This window comes from Centruroides sculpturatus, unplaced genomic scaffold, assembly GCF_000671375.1.
Source record: "Centruroides sculpturatus isolate CEXI.00-Female unplaced genomic scaffold, Cexi_2.0 scaffold164, whole genome shotgun sequence".
Lineage (NCBI taxonomy): Eukaryota > Metazoa > Arthropoda > Arachnida > Scorpiones > Buthidae > Centruroides > Centruroides sculpturatus.
The window spans coordinates 169,047-194,652 of record NW_019384679.1 but is presented as its reverse complement, the minus strand read 5'-3'; the positions used below and the strand labels follow the sequence as shown (position 1 = coordinate 194,652).

At 27.9% G+C, this 25,606-nt stretch overlaps 1 protein-coding gene across 1 annotated transcript in view; it reads left to right on the top strand.

The window, feature by feature from the left end:
- Positions 1-25,606, top strand: part of LOC111626938 (DNA repair protein RAD50-like) — a 65,592-nt gene that overhangs the window by 27,850 nt on the left and 12,136 nt on the right. The window contains exons 10-16 of the mRNA XM_023370473.1: positions 545-649; positions 10,638-10,747; positions 11,381-11,467; positions 11,556-11,648; positions 15,340-15,465; positions 19,217-19,352; positions 23,787-23,900. Of these exons, the coding sequence (XP_023226241.1) occupies positions 545-649; positions 10,638-10,747; positions 11,381-11,467; positions 11,556-11,648; positions 15,340-15,465; positions 19,217-19,352; positions 23,787-23,900 (771 nt within the window). The remainder of the gene's footprint in view (positions 1-544; positions 650-10,637; positions 10,748-11,380; positions 11,468-11,555; positions 11,649-15,339; positions 15,466-19,216; positions 19,353-23,786; positions 23,901-25,606) is intronic.

Sequence of the window (25,606 nt, the reverse complement as noted above, 5' to 3'; positions counted from 1 at the left end):
CCTCGTTTCAGTCGAGATTGAAACGGTCGATGGAGGTTGCACCAAGGCGAACAGGGTATAAGGCTCTAGTTTAGTAGTGTTACAGAGTATAATACGTATATTTTAATATATTTTTTAAAAGAAACAAAACCACTGAGAAATGTTACGTGTGTTTAACAACGGGTTCGGAAAACTTTGAAAATGTTAACAACGGGTTCGGCTGAACCTGTGCGAACCCGCTGAATATCACCACTGGACATACTCTACTCTTTTTTCAGTTATTTTTCAGCCAAAATTTCAGAAAATTTTTTTAGTTTCCAGTTTTATTTTAGATTTTATGTCAAATTTTATGCATGTGTGTTCCTGGCCTAATGGACTTACAAATCAAAAATGTAATACTTATTTCTATTTAATGCTTATTGTGCTAAATATAAGTATCTATTAGAGAGCTTTCTTACAAGCTAATAAGCACAACATGTACTTATAATTTTAGTTATCACATTAATAGTTTTAAATAAAATTTTAGTTTAAGCATTGGATATAATTATTTTTTATTTAATTTTAGGAAAAACATGAAAAAGGGGAAAATGATGTACAGAATCAATTGGATACTTTCAGAGATAAAAAAACTGAATTGGATCATTCTTGCAAAATCAATTCTGATACAATAGTAAGTTTTTAAATGTGTAATGTATGTTTAGATTGTTCTCAAAGTTGAAAATTATGAATCAAATCATTACATGATGCATGTCATGCAATGGTTTGATTGTAACAAATTGTCTATTGTTTATATTGAATGATATATATCAATATTAAAAAGTGTATTTTATAGATTAATATTTAATTTGTCATAAAAATCACTTAAATTTTATGTATACACTAGCAGACCCCACCACACATTGTTGTGGCTCAAAATGTATCTATTATAAATGTATAATTTCCCCCGTGGGGGGGAAATTTTTCGAAAAATTTCTTCTTAGTGTACATTCTCTTGACGTACCCTATTAAAATGCAATCAAAAACACAAAAAACTGCATCTAAAATAGTATAAATAGAAGCAGAGTTCTTTATGGTAAGCCTTAATCCTAACCATCTCCCTTCAGTGGAAGGAATTTCGACACGTATATTATATAAAAACACATGCATATTCGAATGCAGCGTTGTGTCAAAATGTCAAAGGAATCGGTAGGAACAAACAAACATTACATTTTTATTTTTATAGATAGATAGAAGATGATCTGCTTTAGTTCATTTTCACAGAAAAGCGTAATGCTTCACAGAAAAGCAAACTTAGGGCATCGTACTCATAGTGTCATCTGTTGGACATAAAAGCCTTAACCTAGATTATATCTTTTAATTTATATGAATGTTTAATGGAATAATATACAGCCTATGTCCACCCTGAAGTTCCATTCTAAATATTGGTGAAAGAATTTTTGAAATCGGATGAGTATTTTCAGAGATTACCCGCTACATCCAAACTTACTTACTTACTTACTTAATTACTTACATTACCTCTTTATAATATTAGTATAGATAAACCATGCTATAACCAAAACCAGATCAATCAATCATATTAATATAATACATTACAATGAAAGAATGCAATCCCATATTGTACATTGTGAATGTATAAACTTTGAATTTTTATCTATAGGGAATATTTTAAATAAATTTCTAGTGAATCAAAACACAATAAGTTGAATTTTTAAATAGTCATATATTGGGTGGGAAGCACAATGAAAATAAGAATAAGAACAAAAGTTAATGAAAATATATTTTGACTGTTAGTAAATTAATTAGAAATATAATATTTAAGTGTTTTTTATTGCTCAATGTTTCCTTTTTTTCTGTACTGTGAGTCTGGAATATAATAATAGTAGTCACTCTGTGCCATAGGTTGCAATGAAAGAAAAGTTAAAAAAATTCCTTTTTTTAATTTTTCAAAAGACATATATGTTCATTTTTACAAATATCATGTGTTTTATACAAGATTAAAAGAAACAAAAGAAAAGAATATTACAATTTATGTACATATCAGAAGTTGACAACTTGTGGCACAGAGTGAGAATATCACATAGTATGTTCAAGATTCATAGTACAGAAATTTGAACTGTAGAAGTAACAGTATTACATTCATAAATAATTTACTGGCAGTTTAATACATATTTTCATTAATTTTTTTTTCTTATTTTCGTTATGCTTCCCATCCAGTATGTGACTATTTCAAAATTTCAGTTGTTAGAGAGGTTGAGGCGCACGTTTTAAACGTGTAAACGTGTACGTGTGACGTTCGGCGCCGCTTTCCCGTAAGCCTAAAAGTTTGACAATAGTGTTTGGATAGTCGGTGGAATTACGCTCGACATTCCAAACACCATTGTCAAACTTTTAGGCTTACGGGAAAGCGGCGCCGAACGTCACACGTACACGTTTACACGTTTAAAACGTGCGCCTCAACCTCTTTATTATCTTTTGATTTACTAGAAATTCATTTAATATATTACCTATAATAATTTTAAGCTTGGTTATCATCACATTTTTTGGCTAGGACTTGTTATATACCATTGTTCAGTCTAGAAGAAATTAATTACAGCTAACCAATTAAAGGACAAGAAACTAAAACATGAATATTACCTATAAATGAAAATTCAAGATTTATACATTTACAGCATATAATATGGAATTGATGATTCATGATTCAGACTCAAAGTTGCCATTTTAAAAATAATTTTAATAATTGTTGTTCTTCATTGATATTTAAAAAAACAGTTAAATTATTAAAATAGTTAATTAAGATACATAGAAATCAGAATTGAAATAAGGGAATAAGAGCTGTAAAATAATAAATTTATTTATTTATTTATTTTTATCATACATATTAAAGTACATTGTGAGGACAGTTAAAGCCTCTTCAGTGCAATAAAAAATACAAGAAAACCTTTTACACTTATTAAAACTTTTCTGTAATAAATAAAAATTGAACTGTAGTAGAATTAAATTATTATTGATCAGATATCATTATATTTAATGATTTACTTATTATTTGCTTTAGTTTAAAAACAAGGAGAAAATTTCTTCAATTACAGCAGAACTTAATCATGCCAGTACACTTGGTAATAAAAAAGATGATTTGGAGCATGATATACAGGAAATGGTAAATTATGTTAATTGTTTTTTTAATGTTTAGAGTAAAAATCTAAAATTATTTATTGATTTTATTATTTATGCAATATATTTAATAGTTTTGTGCAAATATAAATCTTTCATAAATGATTGTATGTTATCCTGTGATATTATATTTAGTGATGGCTTGTGATAATCCTTGCTGAACTACAGCATTTCCAAAGAAAAAAGAACACAAAATAATCTCTCAATTTTTATTATATAATACTTATATAAATTATTATACATGATTAAAATTAATTTTTTAAAATTAAAATGAGCCAATCAAAACAGTATATGAAATACAAATGATTCCTATNTTCCCGTAAGCCTAAAAGTTTGACAATAGTGTTTGGATAGTCGGTGGAATTACGCTCGACATTCCAAACACCATTGTCAAACTTTTAGGCTTACGGGAAAGCGGCGCCGAACGTCACACGTACACGTTTAAAACGTGCGCCTCAACCTCTTTATTATCTTTTGATTTACTAGAAATTCATTTAATATATTACCTATAATAATTTTAAGCTTGGTTATCATCACATTTTTTGGCTAGGACTTGTTATATACCATTGTTCAGTCTAGAAGAAATTAATTACAGCTAACCAATTAAAGGACAAGAAACTAAAACATGAATATTACCTATAAATGAAAATTCAAGATTTATACATTTACAGCATATAATATGGAATTGATGATTCATGATTCAGACTCAAAGTTGCCATTTTAAAAATAATTTTAATAATTGTTGTTCTTCATTGATATTTAAAAAAACAGTTAAATTATTAAAATAGTTAATTAAGATACATAGAAATCAGAATTGAAATAAGGGAATAAGAGCTGTAAAATAATAAATTTATTTATTTATTTATTTTTATCATACATATTAAAGTACATTGTGAGGACAGTTAAAGCCTCTTCAGTGCAATAAAAAATACAAGAAAACCTTTTACACTTATTAAAACTTTTCTGTAATAAATAAAAATTGAACTGTAGTAGAATTAAATTATTATTGATCAGATATCATTATATTTAATGATTTACTTATTATTTGCTTTAGTTTAAAAACAAGGAGAAAATTTCTTCAATTACAGCAGAACTTAATCATGCCAGTACACTTGGTAATAAAAAAGATGATTTGGAGCATGATATACAGGAAATGGTAAATTATGTTAATTGTTTTTTTAATGTTTAGAGTAAAAATCTAAAATTATTTATTGATTTTATTATTTATGCAATATATTTAATAGTTTTGTGCAAATATAAATCTTTCATAAATGATTGTATGTTATCCTGTGATATTATATTTAGTGATGGCTTGTGATAATCCTTGCTGAACTACAGCATTTCCAAAGAAAAAAGAACACAAAATAATCTCTCAATTTTTATTATATAATACTTATATAAATTATTATACATGATTAAAATTAATTTTTTAAAATTAAAATGAGCCAATCAAAACAGTATATGAAATACAAATGATTCCTATTAAGATGGTTGCATCCTTCTGCAACTGCACTGTTAAACAATGCAGTACCATCTCCCACTCAGAGAACAGTCTTGCATGTTTGGCTTTCTAAACTCATGATATGATGAAATGCTTTAGATGACACTGTACTATTTAGCAATGCTGTTGCAAGAGAGCACAGAGCAAAGAATTAGTTACTGATCAGAACAGAGATGCAGAGTTCCCATGACCTATAAATATTAATATGAAAAAAACAAAAATTTTGAATCTTGAATATATTTTAATTAATTTTACAAAATATATTTTAACATAACATACAAATAACACCTTATCCTTGCCGAGAAAATATTTATTTTATAAAACAAATGTTGAATGCAAGGGATGCAGAAAGTCTTCCCTCTGCATGGAAGTTTATGATTAAAAAATTTACTAAGAACTCCACTAATTAAATTAGTAATTTAATTTTATTAGAGATATTGTTAGTAAACAATCTTATATTCTTATTTTGTATTTTTCACATGATTAATTTTTGTTTTAATTTATTTTATTTTATGTTGTTATGTTTGTTATTTAATTTTTTGAATTTATATTCTATTTTGGAATGTTTTAGTTTTAATTTCGTTCACAACCTGATGATGGCCTGTGAATCAGGCTGAAAACATTTGTTTATAAAATAAGTATTTTCTCGGCAAGGATAAGATGTTATTTGTATGTTATGCTTTGTGGTTTGCTGAGTACTTTCTAATATATATTTTAACACATATTATAAAGGCATAATATATTACATGTTTAAACTATGTATTTTTTTTAATTTAGTTAAAATTGAAGTTTCATAACATTCTGAAGAAGTTTGAGTGTAACAAGTGGAAATACTTATTAATTGTCCTATACAGTGGTACCTCAGGATACGAAATTAATCCGTTCCGAAACTGAGATCGTATCATGAAAATGTCGTAAGGTGGATCATCTTTTCCCATACGATTACATGTAAAACCAAATAATTCGTTCCAACGCGAAAAACATACTCAAATTAAAGCCAAGTAATACATTAAAAAAATAACTGTAGTAAGAAGAACAAATGAAAAATGCGAACTAATGTAACGTCGTATGGTGAGTTTTTGTTCGTATCGTGGAGCAAAAATATGTTCGAATTTCATGTCGTATCCTGAAAATTTCGTATGCTGGGGCGTTCGTAACCTGAGGTACCACTGTATTGAATTTATGTATTATCAGTCATATGAAGCTAATTTATGAAATTTGCATATTTCCAATGAGTTTCAACATCAATATATTTCCAATACAGTCGACCCCCTATAACACTGTTGATTTTTCTGTTTTATATGAATTTCATGTTGTACGAGTCACTTAGATTTTACAAATACGTGAGCTGTTCACAGCCCGGCACACGTATTTGTAAAATCTAAGTGACTTGTACAACAAGAAATTCATATAAAACAGAAAAATCAACTGTGTTATAGGGGGGTCGACTTGTATATTGATATTGAAACCCATTGGGAATATAAATTATTTTTAAATTAAAACCAATATAAACTAATTTTACTTTACATAATGACCTCTATATATATACTGTATATAGTTTGTAATTTGTTATGTAAAGTAGTAATAGTACCCCAATATCAGACAGTCACAAGTTACCACTCATGATATCCTTCTCTAGTTAATTGGCTGATTTATTTTTATTTTTTAAATTATATAAATAATAGTACATTATATTAAATATTGTTGTCATTAATAAATACAGTGATCTTAAAACATTATAATTAAATGTTTTTGTGATTGAATAATTAAATATAAGAACAGTTTAGATTTATTTTTAATTCATGGATCTTGTCAATAAAATTTTTTTTTTGATAAAATGAAAAACTCTTTGATTTATTATATGTAGCATTTGATGATATAATATATACTTAATAACAAAGTAATATAAAATTAATTTAATATAAAATTAATTTTCTTAACTGATGACAAAAAAATTATATTTATAGAATGCTTTTAATCTTATAAATAAAAGCATTCAGTTTTTATTTATTTTATCTTTACAGATGTAAGATTTTGTAAATGCCTGTATGAGTGAAATTTCGCTTCCATGATATAAAGTTTTGTCTATCTTTTATAATGTAGTCTTTTGGAATATTTTTAATTTGTTGAAGAAATATTTTAATTACATATTTAAAAATATTTTATTTTAAAAAATGTCTTATTTTAAGTCTATTTTCTTTAACAAGAACTAACACAAGAAAAGTTTCTCTCAAATTTAGTAATATATAAGTAGCAAATAAAAAAAATAATTCACAAGTTTTTCTTTTATGAAAAGTAGTACTTGAGATAATTATTGAATGTGTATTGAACCTGCAGACACTTTCAATTGAATAATTAGCTATATACATATAAGAAGTTAAAAATATAACATATTTTATCAACATTGCAAAATTTATAATTACAAATAAACACTTTTTTAATTAAACATTCTTCACTTGAAGCAACACATGCTTCTTTAGACAGAAAGAAGAGAATTAAATATCAATATGTAACTGGTTCAAACACCATTATTTTCTAGGAATTATCACATCCACAGATTCCAAAAATACTAGCCTATCAACAACTTTATTTTATCCAGATGCATTTTAGAAATTACAACAATATTTGTAATTTCCAAAATACATCTGGAAAGTTGTTGCTAGGCTAGTATTATTGGAATCTGTGGATGTGATAATTCCTAGAGAATAATGGTGTTTGAATCAGTTACATATTGATATTTGAAAAACAGAATAGAAGTAGAAAGTTAAATTATAAGAGAATTAGTCATCAGAACATTAGATTATATGTTTGAATTACATATTTAAAATATATATACAGTAGAACCTCGATTATCCAGACTAATTGGGGATGAAAATAGTCTGGATAACGAAAAATCCAGATAATCGAAAAAATAATAATTGACAGTGAAAGACATGTACAGTACATACAGTATGAATAATTTTTATTTGTCTAGATTTACATTTACTGTAGCTTCAATATTAAATTATTTTTTATTAAGAAATTCAATTCAACTTCATAATTTTTTCACTTTGTTTTTTTATATCTGAGATCGTTGACGTTCCAACACCAAATTTATTAGATAATGAACATCCAGACTCACTGCATTTCAAAGCATTGATTATATCCAATTTGTCTTTAATGATAATACAACACGTTTTCTTTTCAATGACATATCGGTAATATTAAAAATAAATACTGTATTTAATCGTGATCAAATTAAATCATGAACAAATTAAATTGTGATCAAATTTTCAAGAAACAAACGTTCGTATTGAATTTGGACTACTACTGACCGGTACTAACAGACTGCCTATTGTTTAAAGGCCCTCTGGTGGCACAAGAAGACAGATTTTATAAAATACAGTAAAAAGCAGTTGAAACTCAAATTTTTATTCATAAAAATGCAAACTATTTATCGTTTTATGACGAGTAAAATTTTTTCGTCGTATTCACGGCATTTAAGTAATGCATAAACTTTCAAGGCACGAGGCCCCTTGGACTGCGAGGCCATAGGCAGTGGTCCACATTGCCCATGCCTTACGCTGCCCTTGGCCATAAAAATGATGTAATTTCAATATAAATTATTTATAAATATGTATGTCAAGTTATATTTTTATTACGACACAAAATGTATTAAAAAGTTTATGACCACTGTGCCGGGTGAGACGTTGTTGGAACAAAAAAAGTTATGCATTCCATCATGTACATAAACAGTATTGCAATTTGCCAAGTGCAAATCAGCAAATTCTTAAAATTTTTGTTTATTTTGAACAATCTGGATAATCAAAAATTCGGATAATTGAGGTCCGGATAATCAAGGTTCTACTGTAGTTTAATAAAAGTGTGAGAACCAAGGGGGCAGAGCAGCAAACTCTTTTGACTCCGCTTACTGGCAACAAGTTAGTAGAACTAATTCACGTTGTCAAGTTAGGAGGGCTTTAAATCGAGTGGGGAGTTTAGTGTGGATAAGTTGATAATGTGTCCGTCCCCCAAATAAGACAGGTAGATAGGTTTTAAATACAATAACAAATTTAATAAAAACATAAAAGGGTTAAATACATAGGGGTAGTTACGTGTTATACTATACTAAAACTAAGCCCGCAAGAGAGAGAGCTTACAATTATGTAGCTAAAATACCTCTGATAAGTCATGTCCTGTTCATACAATGTTGGTGAGATTATCGTGGACTGTGGAGAGTGTCAGGGGTGTCCTCTCTATAATGCATCAATCATGTCCCGAGCAGTCCCTTGGTAGGGTAGATGAGGAGAGGTCTGAATAGAGTTACTGACCTGGAAGCTTCTTTTTGACGATTGCCCCGAGGTGCGGGTGCAACCCCTTTTTATACTCGTCCCTCAGGGAATTCTGATGCAATATGGTCTAAGTTCAATTTGCATCCGGGTGTTGTTTATGTTATGTTAATTGTCAGAAATCAAACGTTTCAACAAATTTATTACCTCTTTCTATCCAGTATTGTTATTCATTTTACCTCATAAAATTGATAACAGCTGTCAACCAAACTGAATTAATGGTTGGTAGTGGCTAAGGTCAGGGTTTGGGTTACAACCTTAGTAATAATTGTTAAAATTGGAGAGATATTTGATCAGATTTATCTGTTAAGAAATCAGGAGAAATAGAATGTGTGTGGGTTTTTCCACTTGATTATTTTTTCTTTACTCAACTGTGACAATGCCGAAGGGCCTCCCTATACTTTGGCACCACGTGACCGAAGGGTCGACATTGGTCGGCGAAGATCGCAATGACAAGTTTCGTCAGGACTGACTGACACCACTGTGTGTTTATGGACAGACACAGAAACCATTGTGTTCTCGCGCGAACGATCACGTGTGTGAGCAAACGATTCAGGATGGAGGGAGAGACAGCGCACCGGAAGTGACTTACTCAGAGACAGGTTAATGTAACAACTATTTAATTGGTAACTATAGGCCATACAGGATATAAAATATGTCGATTCTAAATATGCTAGCTGTTAGAGGTCTTTGCTACAATTGATATGAGATATATATATATATAATAGACATTAAAATGGATCTAAGATTTCGGTTACACTTCTGTGGTTCTCGAGAGAGAGAGTTTACAGAAGTTGCATGTGGTGATAAATACCTTGAGTTTTAGTGAGTTGCTAGTAGGTCTTGACAACAAGTTAGTCCAGTTAGGCAATCAAGTATTTTGGGTCAATGTTAATCCAGAGAATAGGCACTTAAATAAGTCTGATGGTCCAGCGAAAAGCACAATGCACACGGAAAAAGATACGGAACTTGAGACTGATCTCTTTGAGGACGGGGTGACGACTGCGTCACTCGTTGTTCTGTTTTAATGTTGTACTGTTGAAATCGAGATATTAGGTCGAAAGGTGATGAGAAAGCGTCATTATTAGGCCTGAGAACTTAACATATGTTTTTTTCCCATGTGTGAAAGTTAACAGTTATTTAATGAAAGTATAGCTAAGATGTGATATTATGAACAAATGATGTAAACACACGGAAAGTCTGGATTCGGATCCTCACACAACCTTTGGCTTGATCCTTTCGTCGTTGTATTAAAATATAACTTAATTATTTAATTATTTGCTTTGAAACTCATAAAAGTTTTAGTGTCATGGGCAATGAAATAATTCTGAATAATTTAAATCACTTAATAATAAATTTTAAATAAAGGGTATTAAAAACAAAAAGCAATTAAAATAAGAAATCTTTTTTTTTTGTTTTTTCTGAATACAGTTGAAATACATCATTCCTTCTACACATTATTTTTAAAAAAATCACTTTTCATTATTTTCCTTAAAATTCATTTTTATTCTTTATTGAATAATCAGCAATGTCATTCTGAAAATTAGAAAGTTGTTTCTTCAAAAAATAATAACTCACTTAAGACATTTAAAAATTTTATAAAATATATAAGAGAAATTTTTATTATTGATCCAATTTAATACTTTTATCAATTAAAAAAGGATAACAAACTAAAGGATATGGAATCAGTAGGTGTTGAAAATTTTCGTAAAAAAATTGATGAGAAAAAGACAGAAAAAAATAATCATGAAGTTGAGTTAAACAAGTTGAAGTAAGTGTACATTAATGTAATGAGTTTGCAGTCATATCATTGTTAAATCAATTTTGTATTTTATAGTGCTGAAATGAATAAATTGCAAAAACAACACAAAGTAAGGGCTGAAATAGAACTTCTAACGAAGGATAAGAAACGTAAAGAAGATGCAATAAAGAAAATGTAAGGAATTACATTTTAATAATTAAAAATTAATAATGACTTAGTCATTATAACTAAAGTAAAAACACTATAATAAAGAAAATATATGATTATATGTTTCAATTTAAGAATTCAGTTTTTGTCTTATATTGCCATGTATTTAATGTTTTCATTGTTTTCAGCTGTAACATTCATTAATATGACATTTCTGTTGCTCAGTTCAAAATAATGCTTGCATTGAATAAGAATGACATTAAATATAACTACTACTATAATAGCTATTGAACTTAAAGTAAAAAACATTAATTACAACAGCATAAAGAAAATATCTGTATTTTTATTTTTATCATGAAGATATTACTGATTTTTGTTCTTTATTTTACAAAAATTACAGTTCTTCATTCTTTAATGATTTCCAGAGAAATCAGCATTTTCTGTGTTTTTATGATTTAACTATAAAAAATTATTATTTTACTCTATTTTTTTCAGTAAAGCAGAACATTCAGGTACTATTACACATCTCTTAGGAATGATTCCAAGTGAAAAAATTCATCAACATTTAGAAAAATTTATCAGGTATTTAAATACAATATTAATTAAATTATAGAAAAGTGATTGAATTTACTAAAAAATTACAAGTAAATTTTTTAAAATTAAAATTTAGTGATTTAACAAGTGAGATTCAAAGTAAAAATGGAATTATGCAGAAGAAAAAGCTGAATTTATCTTCATTAGAAACAACAAGAAAACATCTTTTGTAAGTACATAAACCATAATATTGTGTCTACATTTGAATTTTTAGGAAAACCTATTACAAGCAACTAAACTTTTAATTAACACTTTGTTACTCATTACTACACACTATAAATTATAATGTAATCTATCATTTTAAATTGTAAGCATGGACAATTCTCCATTTAAAGACCTTTTTACAATGATAAATGCATTTGATACTCAATTAGTATCAGTCTAAATTATCATAATACATTGCATACAACTTATTTATTTAGTAAAGTCTATTAGACACTATATAGTTATCTGCATTATAATATCAGTACTTTTTACAGGCATATATAGACTTTTTAATCATAAAAACATTTTATATTTGTTTTAATTTTTCTTCACTAATTAATTCTATTATTAAGAACAAAGGTGAAAATTTAATACTTGAAACCTCATAAGTTAAAGGTGTAAACAACTTTTTGAAATATGTTTTATTTGAAAGTAACTTTATAAAAATTTGATTAATTGTAGATATATGTTTTGAGACAATTTTATTTATCTAGAACATACAAATTATGTTCATTATGTTTGCAAAGTGTGAAAAATTAAAAAGCTCTGTTATGATATTATTGGTATTTTTCATTATTTGACTAATTTTCTCTATTAACAATTTTGCAAATAAATGTAAATTTCTATAATTTCTTTCACTAATTTTTATATAAAATTGTTCACAAAATGTTTGTACAGATGAATAACAACATTGTTTTAAATTGTTTTTATATTTTTAATAGAATAAAATCATCAAATCTGTCAGAGTTGTAATGGTTATAAAATTTAGCATGTATCAAAAGTTAACTTGTGTTTTTTATTATTAATCTCTTTCTTTATTTATCAGATGAAATGATATGTTTTATGTTAATTGAAACTAATGATTTAGTGCAAATTTTTCTTTCTAAATATTAAAAAGTTTTTTTTATTGTTTTAATCTTTTATAGCTATTTTTTGGCTGTTTTGGCAGACTTATCACACTACAATTTTTTGAGGAATTTTTACTTGGTTTATAGCCAAAAAGTATCTACAAAAGAATAAAACAATAAGAGAAAGAAACGACAAAAAGCTTTATGAATGAAGATTAAAAAAAAAAATAACTACAGAATTAATTTATTATTTTTCTTCAAGATATTTATATTCTTGTCCAAAAATAAACATACTATTCATTTGGCCTATATTTCTAAAGCTACTGAACAAAACACCATTAAAATTATACAAGCAGACTATTGTATTTTTTATATAACAAAAGAGTTGAAAACCAAAAATTTAATCTAAATTATACCAAACCAAAAACAAGAAAAAGTACTAAACATTGTCATAAATCCTTTTGCACAGGAAATTAATATAGTATGTTGTTGCCTTTTGCATGCACATATGCTGCATAGCAATTGCTCATGCTGGTTATAATGTTTATTTATTTTTTCTATTGAGAGCAAAGTCCATTCTTGAACAAGAACATCTTGAAGCTTCTGGAGTGTTCTTGACAGAGGTTGATGACACACAACTTGTCTTTCTAGAACATTCTAAACATGTTCTTTGCAATTTAGATCAGAACATCTGATGTTTTATGCTGGTCACTTCATGCAATGAATATTTCACCGTCAAAGAAAGTCATTGATGAGTAAAGCTGTATGTATGTGTATAGCATTATCATTCATGAAAAAATAATCAGCACCCACAACATTACATAAAAGTCTCAGATAGGCTTTTAAAATTATCTCTGTAGCTCATAGTAATGGCATCCCTTACAAACATGTGGAGCTCAGTACAGCCATTAAGCATAATGTTGCTCAAAACCATGAAACAATCGTCTATAAACTGATCTATTTACACAATGTTCAAGAGACTGTATTGAGTTCTCTGCTCTCTTTACATTTTAATCATAACATTTTGTAGACTTTCTGGACTCATTAGTGAACAGAACATTGCCACATTTATTCAAAAATCCAATGTCATTGTTTTTGACACTATCTTAAACACTTCTGTGCACAAAGAGCAATGAAACATAGTATACTGGACATTGGCAAAATGACCATTTTACAGAAGCTTCTTGTAGACAGTTTTTTGTGAATCTCTAACACTGGTATCCATACACATCTATGTAGAGAACTGCCTACCAGACATTCTTCTATTACATCATATAGTTAATATCAAATAACAATTCAGTTGAGGTGATCTGTAATAACTCTTGGACATTTTGGAGTTTCTGCCTGGTTGATGTCCAGCATTACAGGCATACCTCGACTTACGTCGTTTCGAGTTACGTCGTTCCCGATTATACGTCGCTTGTTAAAAAAGTATATGGAAAAATAAAAACTCGACTTACGTCGGTTTCGAGTTACGTCGTTCCCGATTATACGTCGCTTGTTAAAAAAGTATATGGAAAAATAAAAATCAAGTTTAAGTCATTTTATTCGACTTAACGTCTGTCCGCCACAAATATTGAAGTCGTAATATGACTAGAAAAACGTTTAAAGCACATAAAATCATATTAAAATATATACAAGTACGTACTGTATTTACAGTACATGCATTCGTAAATTTACATTACTTTTTTTTGTACTATATTAAAAACTAAAATTTATTTGTTTGTAAGCTTAAAATAGATTTTTATTAACCATATATTATTAAAAATGCATTAATAAATAAAATACAGAACCGGAAATGGTAATTTACGGTTTAGCCTAGTGATAAGTAGATTCGGAGACAAGTAAATTCGACTTACGTCGTTCTCCTGGAACCAATTACCGACATAAGGCGAGGTATACCTGTACTTGTTTTTTGAAATCTGACTCAAAGCCTTGATATGTTGCTCTGTGGTACATTTGAAATACTAGACACATATGTCAGCAACTGGTCTGCTTCTAGTCTTCCAATAATTCTTCCTTTTATAAAATTGTCCATGTAATATCTTTGTGGCATTATCATTACCAGTATCTTATGATAATAAATTGTTTTCTATGGCTAAACTGCAACAATAGAAAAATTCCATGTTACTGCTGTGGAATATTTGACTACATCCTGAATATTTTATGCTTATTTTTTGACATGAGTATATAAACTAATAAAAGATTTTCTGATACTCTTGTAACAAAACAAAAAATAATTTCCATTTTATTATCAATTTAATATGAAATTAAATTTATTTGTATTTGATTTTGTTCAAATCTTTTGCATTATAGAAATTTTAAATTGTTATACAATGAACCCATTGTATTAGGTTCTGTCTAGTTATGAAACCAATTAAGTTTTAGGTTTGCTTTCATGAAGTAGTAGAATTGAAAATATAATTGCTGTAATTTTTTATGGGATTATTATAATTGAAAGAAGACTATTTTATTACTAACCATATTTAAACTTCTAATGATAGACTATAGAACTTAAAAATAATTTTTCTACAATAGTTTTTTCACAAAAATAGTTTTCATAATAAAGATGGTTTTTAATGAAAATATGATAAATTTCATGAGCAAGCTTATCAGTAGACATAATCGATCATTATTATTAAGTGATATTGATAAAAATAAATTGAAAAACATTATAATACATTTTCTTGTAGTACTGTAAATTTTTGTTTGTTTGATGGATACCAATAGATTTAAATTAAAATTTTATTACATTTGTATTAAAATTTTATTAATTATTAATATTCTTTTCATTAAAACTTTCATTAGTAAAGAATTAACAAAAAAGGAACGAGATTTGGAATCACGTAAGAATCAAATTATAAAATTATGTGGTAGTGATGATTTTGACAGCAGCCTTGAAATGTTGGAAAAAAAAGTTAAAGAGTTACACAAGTAAGTTTTTTCAGTTTTTATACAAATTTATATAATACTTAATTATGAAAATTTAAAAAATTGGACTAAAATTATGTGATAATTTTATAGTTAAAAGTGATTAAAATTAAAAGAATACTTTATTGTTATTAAAAATCATTGTGTATCAAAATCTTTAATGTAAGTATTTGGCTGTGTTAAATTTTTTTACCAAATATCTACTAATGCTATCTGTGAAGGTCACTATAAAATTTTCTTGATATCAACAAATTATTTAAATATTTATGTGAGATCCGCGAGTTAATTAGATTAAATGGTTTAATATAATGAAGATATATATTTTATTTGTTTAAATAATTTCACTTGAAAGGATGTAATTTTCATCATATTCAGAGAAAAGGGAAGTCAACTTCCTTTCTCTTGCAAGCTTATCGCTATTTCATATAGCCACAAGTCAGTTTACTCGCTCTGCACTTGTTACACATCCTGCATGTTCCATGGACGCTATTGGGCAGAGGTCTCAATAAAAAGGGAATTTTCCCACCATTCAAGGCTGTTCTCTACAATTCAGAGAAACCATAAGAAGGCAGGCTTCCACAGTTTAAGGTGCCATATAACCCTAGGCAGCCTCCCATAATATTGAAGGTGCTTGTAGATGTTTGACCATAATTTATACTGTGCGCATAGAAGATTGATTCTCCCGGTCCACATCATCCATCTCCCAAGCTCCTCAGACTACGACTATGAGTACTGTATAAGTCGAGGTAGTATATATATTGTTTATTGTGAGCTCTCTCTCTCAGGTATAGCATTCACATGAGGTATAGAAATATAGGTATAGTTAGATATAAGCTCATTTAACTCCATTGTACTTCCATTGTTATCTTATGTTATTTTAGAGATATGTATATAGTATATTTCATTTATTCATTAATTAAATAATATTTGTTATGTTGTATATTTGATTTCTATCATTTATTGAGCTCGGAATATTTGTCACTCATGCAATGCTCCACTTTAGAAATAGCCCTCCTAGTAATCATCTTATATATACGCGAGTTAAACCGCAACTAAAATAGTTTAACTGGTGTCAGTCCTGACAGGATCTCAATTTTTCCAAATCATGATCAATATAAACTGGAAAAAGCCATCCTTCGACTTTGATGCTAATCTAAAAGATTAGTTGCCGAATAAGTGATATGAGTGTATTCCAAATTCCATATCCCCGGCAGATCTCACATTTAGCATTAATTATGGTTACAGCATTTGAAAATTCATCTTCCTATAAACAACTTTTCTTTTGAAATAAATACACACAGAAATACTCATGTTATTTCTTTTCTTGCATGATTATTTTTCTATTATTTGACAAATTTTAATAAATATTTTTATTATATATGTTTAATTTTAAATTTTAATGGAAAGTGTACTTTGATCTATATAATGGTACCCAGAGATTAGTAATGAAATAGTAAAATATGGCATTTCTTATACACTCATTGCCATAAAACTTAGTGCGCAATGAAGGAGTTTTGATTCTACCCATTCTGATTAGTCATAACAAATTGGCCAACAACATGAGCGTATTCAATGTGAATGGTTCTGCTATCCTATTATAAGATTGGTTGGATTGATCTAGTCAGTTCCGTCAGTTGTATTCGGCAACTTGTTGTTGGATTTTTTTATGACAATGAGTGTAGTTGCAGTAGAAAATTTACAGTGGTCATAATGTAAACTACATTTGATTTTGATTTATTTAGCCATCATTTCTGGTTCATTTAATCTGACTGATGCAAGTTTCTTAAATAGTCATAGTAATTTTTAATATCATATTTTACAACATAGAAGACATGACTTTTATCCAAAAACAAAAAAAGGATGAAAAATTTTTTGAATCTTATATATGAAGTTTTTATCTCCCAAAAGCTAAAGAATTTCCCAAACAGTTTTCAGTAGGCTATAGGTAACTTGTACCTAGTCCAAGTCTTCAATAAAAATGTTTCTGTTTAATTAAACACATTATTAGTATTAATATTACTTGCTACAACTAAGCAGCTTTTTCATGTATTTATATAGAATATTTTAATGGTAAATTTCAATTGTAAATGACTTCTTTAAACTTTTCTTTTTCTCTAATAAATAAAAGTATGCATTCTAATTTTACTTTTTTAAATCAGAATGCAATAAAAAATAATTTTGGGTTGAGTATCAAAGATGCAGGATGGTTTAAATTAAATACACTAACTAAATTAAATACTGAAATGGGGGTGACTTGTAAGCCTTAAAAATATGGAATGAGACCCAACAAGCATCTCCACACTCACTTTAACACTTCTCTATCGATAAAATAGCAAAAGAATATAAACATAATAATGAACTATTAGCTTTTTGATAAATTTATGGGTGACTTTGAACTTTTCAATTTGAATAATCATTTGAGAAAAACTACACATACCTTTTGATTTAAATAATATAAATCCTAAGATCAGTAAATATCTTCAGTTGGGAATCACATTTGGCATCAAATTAAACTGTAACATCAGCTGTTCTTACAGCCCAAAATGAACTCAAAATTTTTTTTAAGTTTATTTTGGGCTGTAAGTGAATGACCAATCAGGATGTGAGGACTAGGACCTGAAAACCAATTAGAATGTTTGATGGAGAGGTAAATCTATAAAACTAATTTTCCAAGGACATGAAGCTTTTCCAACCAGTTCCAACCAACTTATGGAGCTATTCAATCAATTCCCACCAAACCTGCAAGTGTGTTCTTCAGCTTCACCTGATTATCCTGTGCTAACACCTTAATAAACACTCACTTCTGGTGTTTTTGATGACTGGATGATTATGTGATTTCTTCCTACTATGGACTCTTGAAATTGCCACTCACAGCTTCAAACTATTTCACCATTGAAGAGAATGATTGATGAAAGAACAGCTGACAATCAAGCCAGAACCTATATTCACTTATTATAAACTTTTTACATCACTATTTGGGTAAAATTGAGATAGAGTAATGTCTCTTTTTTATACATACATAAACATCCCAAAGCCCAATATATTAATAATAAATCAAACAACAGTCTTAATTAATTGGGCTATTTTATGTTACAATTAATAAGAAATTAGAAATTAAGTAATTTGGTACTAGAGGTAGATGTTAGACACTATCTCTTGTCATAATTAAATAATTATAATAGTTTAATATAATTTAGAACAGTCTGGAAGAAAAGAATCAGTCCAGAGTGGGAGTTGAACTTGCAACCTCCACTCACCATGCAGTGCACTTTCCAGTTACACCACCCAGACCTCCAAGTGACTCTTCACTTCCAGACACATTTACACCTGGTTAATAGCCCAATTAATTAAGACTGTTGTTTGATTTATTGTTTTTTTTTTACTTGAATAAGTGACCTTTTTAAACAGACAGATAATTTATCCTTTTCTCCTGAACTTATTCACCCACATTGTGTCTCTTCCAATTACACCATCCAGATCTGATTGCAAAGTTAAATCTAACCCTTCGCAACATGATATTGGGTTGACAGGATGTATGTATATTTAAAAATATATTCTTTAGTTCAAATTAGAATATATTTGTGAAGTTGATTTGGAAACTAATTCAAAACAGCATTTATTTATGTTATTAAATCAAAATTATGTAAAATAAATGTTTTTTCTGTATTAAATCTATAAGTGATAGTCTTCATTTAGATTTTTTATCAAATATAATTTTTATGTTTAATCATATATTATTATTATTATTATTTAGTGAAAAAGGAGCCCTAATTGGTAGCCAGTATATTTTCACAACTTACATTGAAAAACTGAAGAATAGATCTCCTTGTTGTCCTTTATGTCATAGAGGATTTGAAGAAGAAGAACAAGCTTTGGAGTTAATAAGTGATGTAAGTATCTTGTATGAAATATAACCTTTATTTATTCAAATATAATTATTAAACTTTTAAAATTGTTAAAATAATTGTATTCATGAAATTACATAAAAAAATATTTTATCATTAAACTATTATTGTATGAATTCAAAAGAAAATTAATCAACAATCAGATAAAAATGTTAAGCTAGTATTTTAGCTTATAAAACTTTTTTATTATATTTCTCTGTTATTTAAAATAACAAAAATTTTACTGGACTATTTCAGTTGAAATATTTGGCTGAGAGAATTTAATATTTGAGATTAATAAAGAGGTTGTCAATAAATTTTAAATTATAGACATATTTTTATCATATCTTATGTTGAAATGTTACTTTAATACTTTTTTTGAAGTGTAAAAACTTCTGGAAACTTTTTATATTAGCACAGTAGAACTCAGTTCAGAAGTTCCTGCATTAGAAATTTTCTCATGTAAGAAGTTTAATTTCAAAAGTCCCAGTTTTTCCTCATAAGAGAGATGTAAAGTTTCTTGTATAAAATGTTCACATTTAATAAAATTTCCCACTTAAGTAGACAGAAATTCAAGGCCAGAAAATAGATTTGCTTCAAAGTTTTTCAACTACATCCTATTGAAATTTTATATATTTAATTGAGTAAGGAAAAAGAGACATTAAGAAATGTACAAAATTTTGTGTCATTGTGTGCTTGACTTTGGGCTCATTTTCTTACATGGTTATCTGGGAAGAATGCTTGTGACAAATAGCAAGTTGTGATAAGTGCCATCAATACATGGGTGATATTATAAGTCTTCAACAAATTTTAGTATGGTATTTGTAGATCTGTAATTTTATTCATAGAAATCATAAGATGTATTTTTTTTACATAACAAAATTGATGAAGTAGGCTGCATTAGATAAATATCTAAATAAATAAATATTTGTTCCACTGTATTTGAAAAATTTAATTTTAACAAAAAATTTATTTCAAAAATTAAATAATTCAACTATGGTTTATGTATTTTTAAAAACGTTTTTATTAAACAAGATAATTTACATATTTGAACATTTAAAAAACAATTCCATTTTATTTTTTAATATATCTTAAGAAACAAAGTACATCTTTTTAAAATCAATTTAATTTCATATATTGTGGGAGAAGATTCCACTGTTTTCAATTATAAAATTGAATTTATGTCTAAAAGTTCATTTAACATATTAACTGCTACCATTGAAAAAAATTTTTATGTTCCCTGGGTTCATTTTCATTTTTTAAAAATATTTTTGCTAATTTTGAAAGCTTTGTTTGAGGTTTAATATATATGCCTCAAAATTTAGACAAATGAATTTATATTACAGGCCATAAGTTGCATATTCCTAAAAAATTAAAAAGTCATGTGCTGAAAATAGATTTGGATCTGCCATACTGAGGAAAATTAAACTAAATTTACAAAAAAGCTCTCTGAGATACTAATGGTAGTCTACAGAGTATATTGTGTAATACTGCACAAACTTTGTACAGTACCTTCAAGTAATACTAGGGAAATTTTTAGCAAGTCATAGAAGTAGTACCTCATGGTGGTTAACATGTTAAATTTAAACTTATTTCATATAATATTAAATCTTTTGTATGCTATTTGTATGCCATTTGCATGGTAATTACAACTTTGATGACCAGAGGGCTGAGTTAATAAAGACATCAGTTTTTTACTCTGGAAGACTTCAAATCTAGAATGGTTTGAAGTCTTCTCTGGAAAGTTTCAGAGATGGATTTACTCAGATAAATGGGCTATCTCCTCACCATCTGGTCAAACCCATGATAGTCATGGAAATGTGAACAGTAGAACTACAGCACTCCTGGGTCAGGATGCCTGACATCACCTGTGACTTTCAGCTAACAGCATGAGCAATCTCATATGGGAAACTTAGGCAAGCAGAGTTGAGAGATAGGGATACCTAGAAGTGATTCACTTGGCTATAAAGTTAATAATAAAACAACAAAGATTTATTTAAACATAGATTATCAATGTATTAAAAAATCAAAATATGGCAGAAAATTACATCTAGCAAAGAACTATTTTGATTTATGGCATAAGACTGCAGCAATATGACATATAATGAGCTACCTGAAAACAACCAAGAGAGAGAGGCTAAGAACTTGAAAGAGTTTTAGCTAAACCTATTTGCACCTACTTCCACGAGAGAGAGAGAGTTTACAAATGGATTGCATGGGGATAATTACCCACAATAAAGTTTCTTGAGAATTCAGCTTTTCATAGGTGAGGTGATCCTTAATGTAAGTAAACACATTTATTAAATACAAAGTCCTTGTCCAAAGTTGATGCACAATCAACAAGACAGTAGATCCTGATTAGGAAGAAAGGAATCTTCTACAACTTCTTGGGAAGGGAAGAATTTTCTTGAAAGTGACTTGGGGAATAGCAATGGCAAACTCCTTAACCTTCTTTCATCTTTCCTTTTTTATTCCATCCTTCTTTCTCACGTATCTGAAATATCCAAATTTGGTAAAATTGAATAGAGAGTGAGATTATTATCCAATCCAAGCTTTTTTTTGACAAATGTCACTTCAAAAGGAAGCATTATCAAGAGATAAAGTCTCATGAACTTCTCTGTTGACTTTCAAAAATTTTAGCTTTTGTTAAAATTTATAAAATTTAATATTTGAATTAAATTCAAAATACTAGTCTGAGATCTCACAGAATGAATGTTCTCTTAGTTCCAACAGGGCAGAGAGTTCAAAACTAAAAAAAACTATAACTTAATTTGTTCCAATGATGATTATATCCCTGGTATAGATGATTATATCTCTAATCAGACCTTTGTTTATTCTCATGGAACAAATACTCATACATCTTTTAATTCTTTTCTTTAAAACTTAATCTGAAATATAATTGTTAATAATTAAGTTCATATATATATAGTAATTAGTTGAAAGTATTCTAAATAGTTATTACATAATATATTTATTACAGAAAAAAATGTTAAAACTTACAGTGCATGTTTATAAGTTATCTCAAAATAATACAGTCCATAAGTTTTGAACTGTTGTGGCTTATATTGTAATTATCGTTACTTGTTTTAATTAAACTCTATAATAATTTAAGTGTATTGCTTCAAATATTATAAAAATTATTCTTATTAATAATATAATATTTATTAATGATTGTTACTTTCTGATAGTTTAAAAAACTTTTTTTCAAATGTAATTGCCAACATTTAATTTTTTAAATTAATAGCAAAATGCAAATTATTCTTATTTAATGTATTTTTGTAAATGCGTGAAAGATTTGCCATTAAAAATACTTTTTACTATACAACAATGATAATAAAGACATCTTATTATTTTTCAAATAGTCAAACTTTGCAGGTAACAACAAATTAGTTAAGTAACATAATAGATAATAATAAAAATTTTTATAACCTAATGTATTGTACAGTAGATGATAGTTCATGTTTTGTTTAACTGCATTATCTTATGAGAATAAATTTTCTTTGATAACAAGTATTGCTTGCATCAAATATTTTAATTTTCTGTAATTATTTATTAAATTTTTTTAGCCATTTAAAATTAATATCGCTTACCAGATCCCGTCAGTTTTTTAAAATTTCCTTTTATTTTAAAATTTTATAATCCAATCTCAGAAAATTGATGTTTTTAAACAAAATTAATTGAAACAGACACAATGTAACAAATATTTTATTGACTGAATATTTTTAGAGATATGATCTTTTTATTGATTTCTCTGATTTCATTCATATTTACAGAATTTTTGTAAATTCAGATCTTAATCTTTAATACATCTGTTTATAACAAATATTTCACAAAGTCAATGTGCATTGATTAGACAAGTGTAATCTTAGGAATTTCTTCTAAAAAGTAATGCATAACTTCCTATATTAAATCTTATAGAATGCAAAGCTATCTTTCGACTGATGTAGTCTCTTTAATAGAATAACTATCATAGTCAGAAGTGATATTATTCAATATTTGATACTGACTATTGATCATGATTATTGTTGTTGAGTGCAAAGCCTTTGAACTTATTTGATACAGATGTTACTGTATTAGTCTTTAATAATGGCAATTCAACTAGTTCTAACAACTATGATATTTAAGATATACTAAGTATATTGTTATTTGATGATACTGAATATATTACAATGAACTTGGTTTAAATAGATTTACTTAAATTTTCAGTACTTTAATTTGTATAAATTTAAAATTTATTTCATGAAAATAATTCTTAATGGTAAATATTTCTGGTAAAATTAATATATATATATCATTATTATGTTTATAAAGTTTATATATTTAATAAATAAACAAAAATTTCATTAAAGCATACTTTTTTTGAGATTAATAAGTATATTATACATTTATGAAATCTTTCTTCAATTTTAATAAAATGTATTTATTATTACTTTCTTTCAGCTTGAAAGAAAAATGAAAATGGTTCCCTCTCAATTGGATATAAAAGAAACTGGTATCAAAGAAAATCAATTAAAATTGAATGCACTGATGGAGTTAAGGCCTGTTCGAGAAGAAGTAATTGAATTTTATTTATTAATATTATTTTTAGCAAGAGACTTAATTAATCTACTAAATTTACTTTTACTTTTAATTTAGATATAAGTTGACTAATATACTTCTTATAATTAGAATAATATGCTGTTAAAAATTGCATATTGTTATTACAGCGGATGATCGGTTAACGAACATAATCCATTCCAAGACTTTGTTCGTTAACCGATTATTGATTTACCATAGGTTTTAATGTGAATTTAATTAATTAATTAATTTATTTATTTACACATACTGGGAAGAACCCATGATGTGGGGAATACAAAAATCATTACACATACATTACAAACCAAAAAAATATTACAATCCATAAGTTATTATTACAGAGAAAATCAACATATACATAAATAAAACAAATTATACAAAGATTATAATTGATACCAAAAAAATATATTTAAACTAAATATCCAAATATAAAAGTAAAACAAAAAAATAAAATTATGGGGAGAACTATCCAAACAAAAAACAACATTATGAACAAAAATTAATTACACCCACCTATAAGAGAAAAAAAGATTGAGTTATCTTGTCAAAATGTGGATAGTCTCCCAAAACTTCTTAGCCACGAACGCACTTTTAAAGGACAAAAACAAATGCCACCTTTGGGTAAAATCAGATACAGTGATATCCCGAACTTATGCGATAGGTGGGACCGAACGATAACCGTGTAAGTCGAATTCGCATAAGTTGGGGTATAATTTTGCAATTTGTGTAAAATCCAAGTTGGATGTATGTAAGCTAATAAATGTTCTCGTTAATCTTATCTCGTCTTTTGATTCGTTCACGGTTACAAGAAATCACCACATAGAGTCTCTCAAGTCTCTGTAGATATAACAAACACAGAAATAAATAACAGAATAAATTGTGGCTATGTGTCGATTCCGCGCTACACGTCTGAATATGTAAGCCAAACAATAGTGTGGGGGGATTCAGTAATCGAGAGTTGCTTGGCGTTCAAACAAAAGACGAATCAACGAGATTTGAAAATCGTGTAACTCCGGGTTTGCGTAAGTTGAGGTATTACTGTACTCCAATATGCAAAAACAAAAATGTACGTCACACTCCATACAAAAGATCACTGAAACAAAATAAGTCAACATAAGATTACCTAAAAATTAATTTAATCTTCTGAACAAAATTAATTAAATCGAAATTGCTTAAATTAGTTCAAAAAATTCAAAATAAAGTTCAAAAACTTCTCAAACGGAATAATAGAGATACTAAAAACACTTTCTCGAATTTTTTCTAAATTAGTACACCTAGCTATCATGTGCAAAGCATCCACTAGCTGATCATCCTGCAATATATGCAAATTTCTCTGTGATAATTCTATCAGCTTTGCTTGGGTTAAAGGCCACAGTGGGGTGCAGGGAAATGAAGAAGCAGATAGACTAGCGAAAAAGCATGCTAATGAGAATGGTGAGATCATCTATACTGTAAGGAACCAAGTCCGAACGTTATTTTTATTTACTTTTATTTTACTTATTTTTCTATTTTTGTTTGGGGCTTATGTTTTGTTAGGACGAAGTTTCCTCACCATTCACCTTAGTAACTTAAAAATAGAAGAAAAACCAACTCACCGACGAAAGAAAAGCGCCATAGAAAAACTCGCGCACACTTGCGCTTCCCGAGCGGAAAAAAGTAAGTCCGCACCGAGAAAAAGGGGGGGG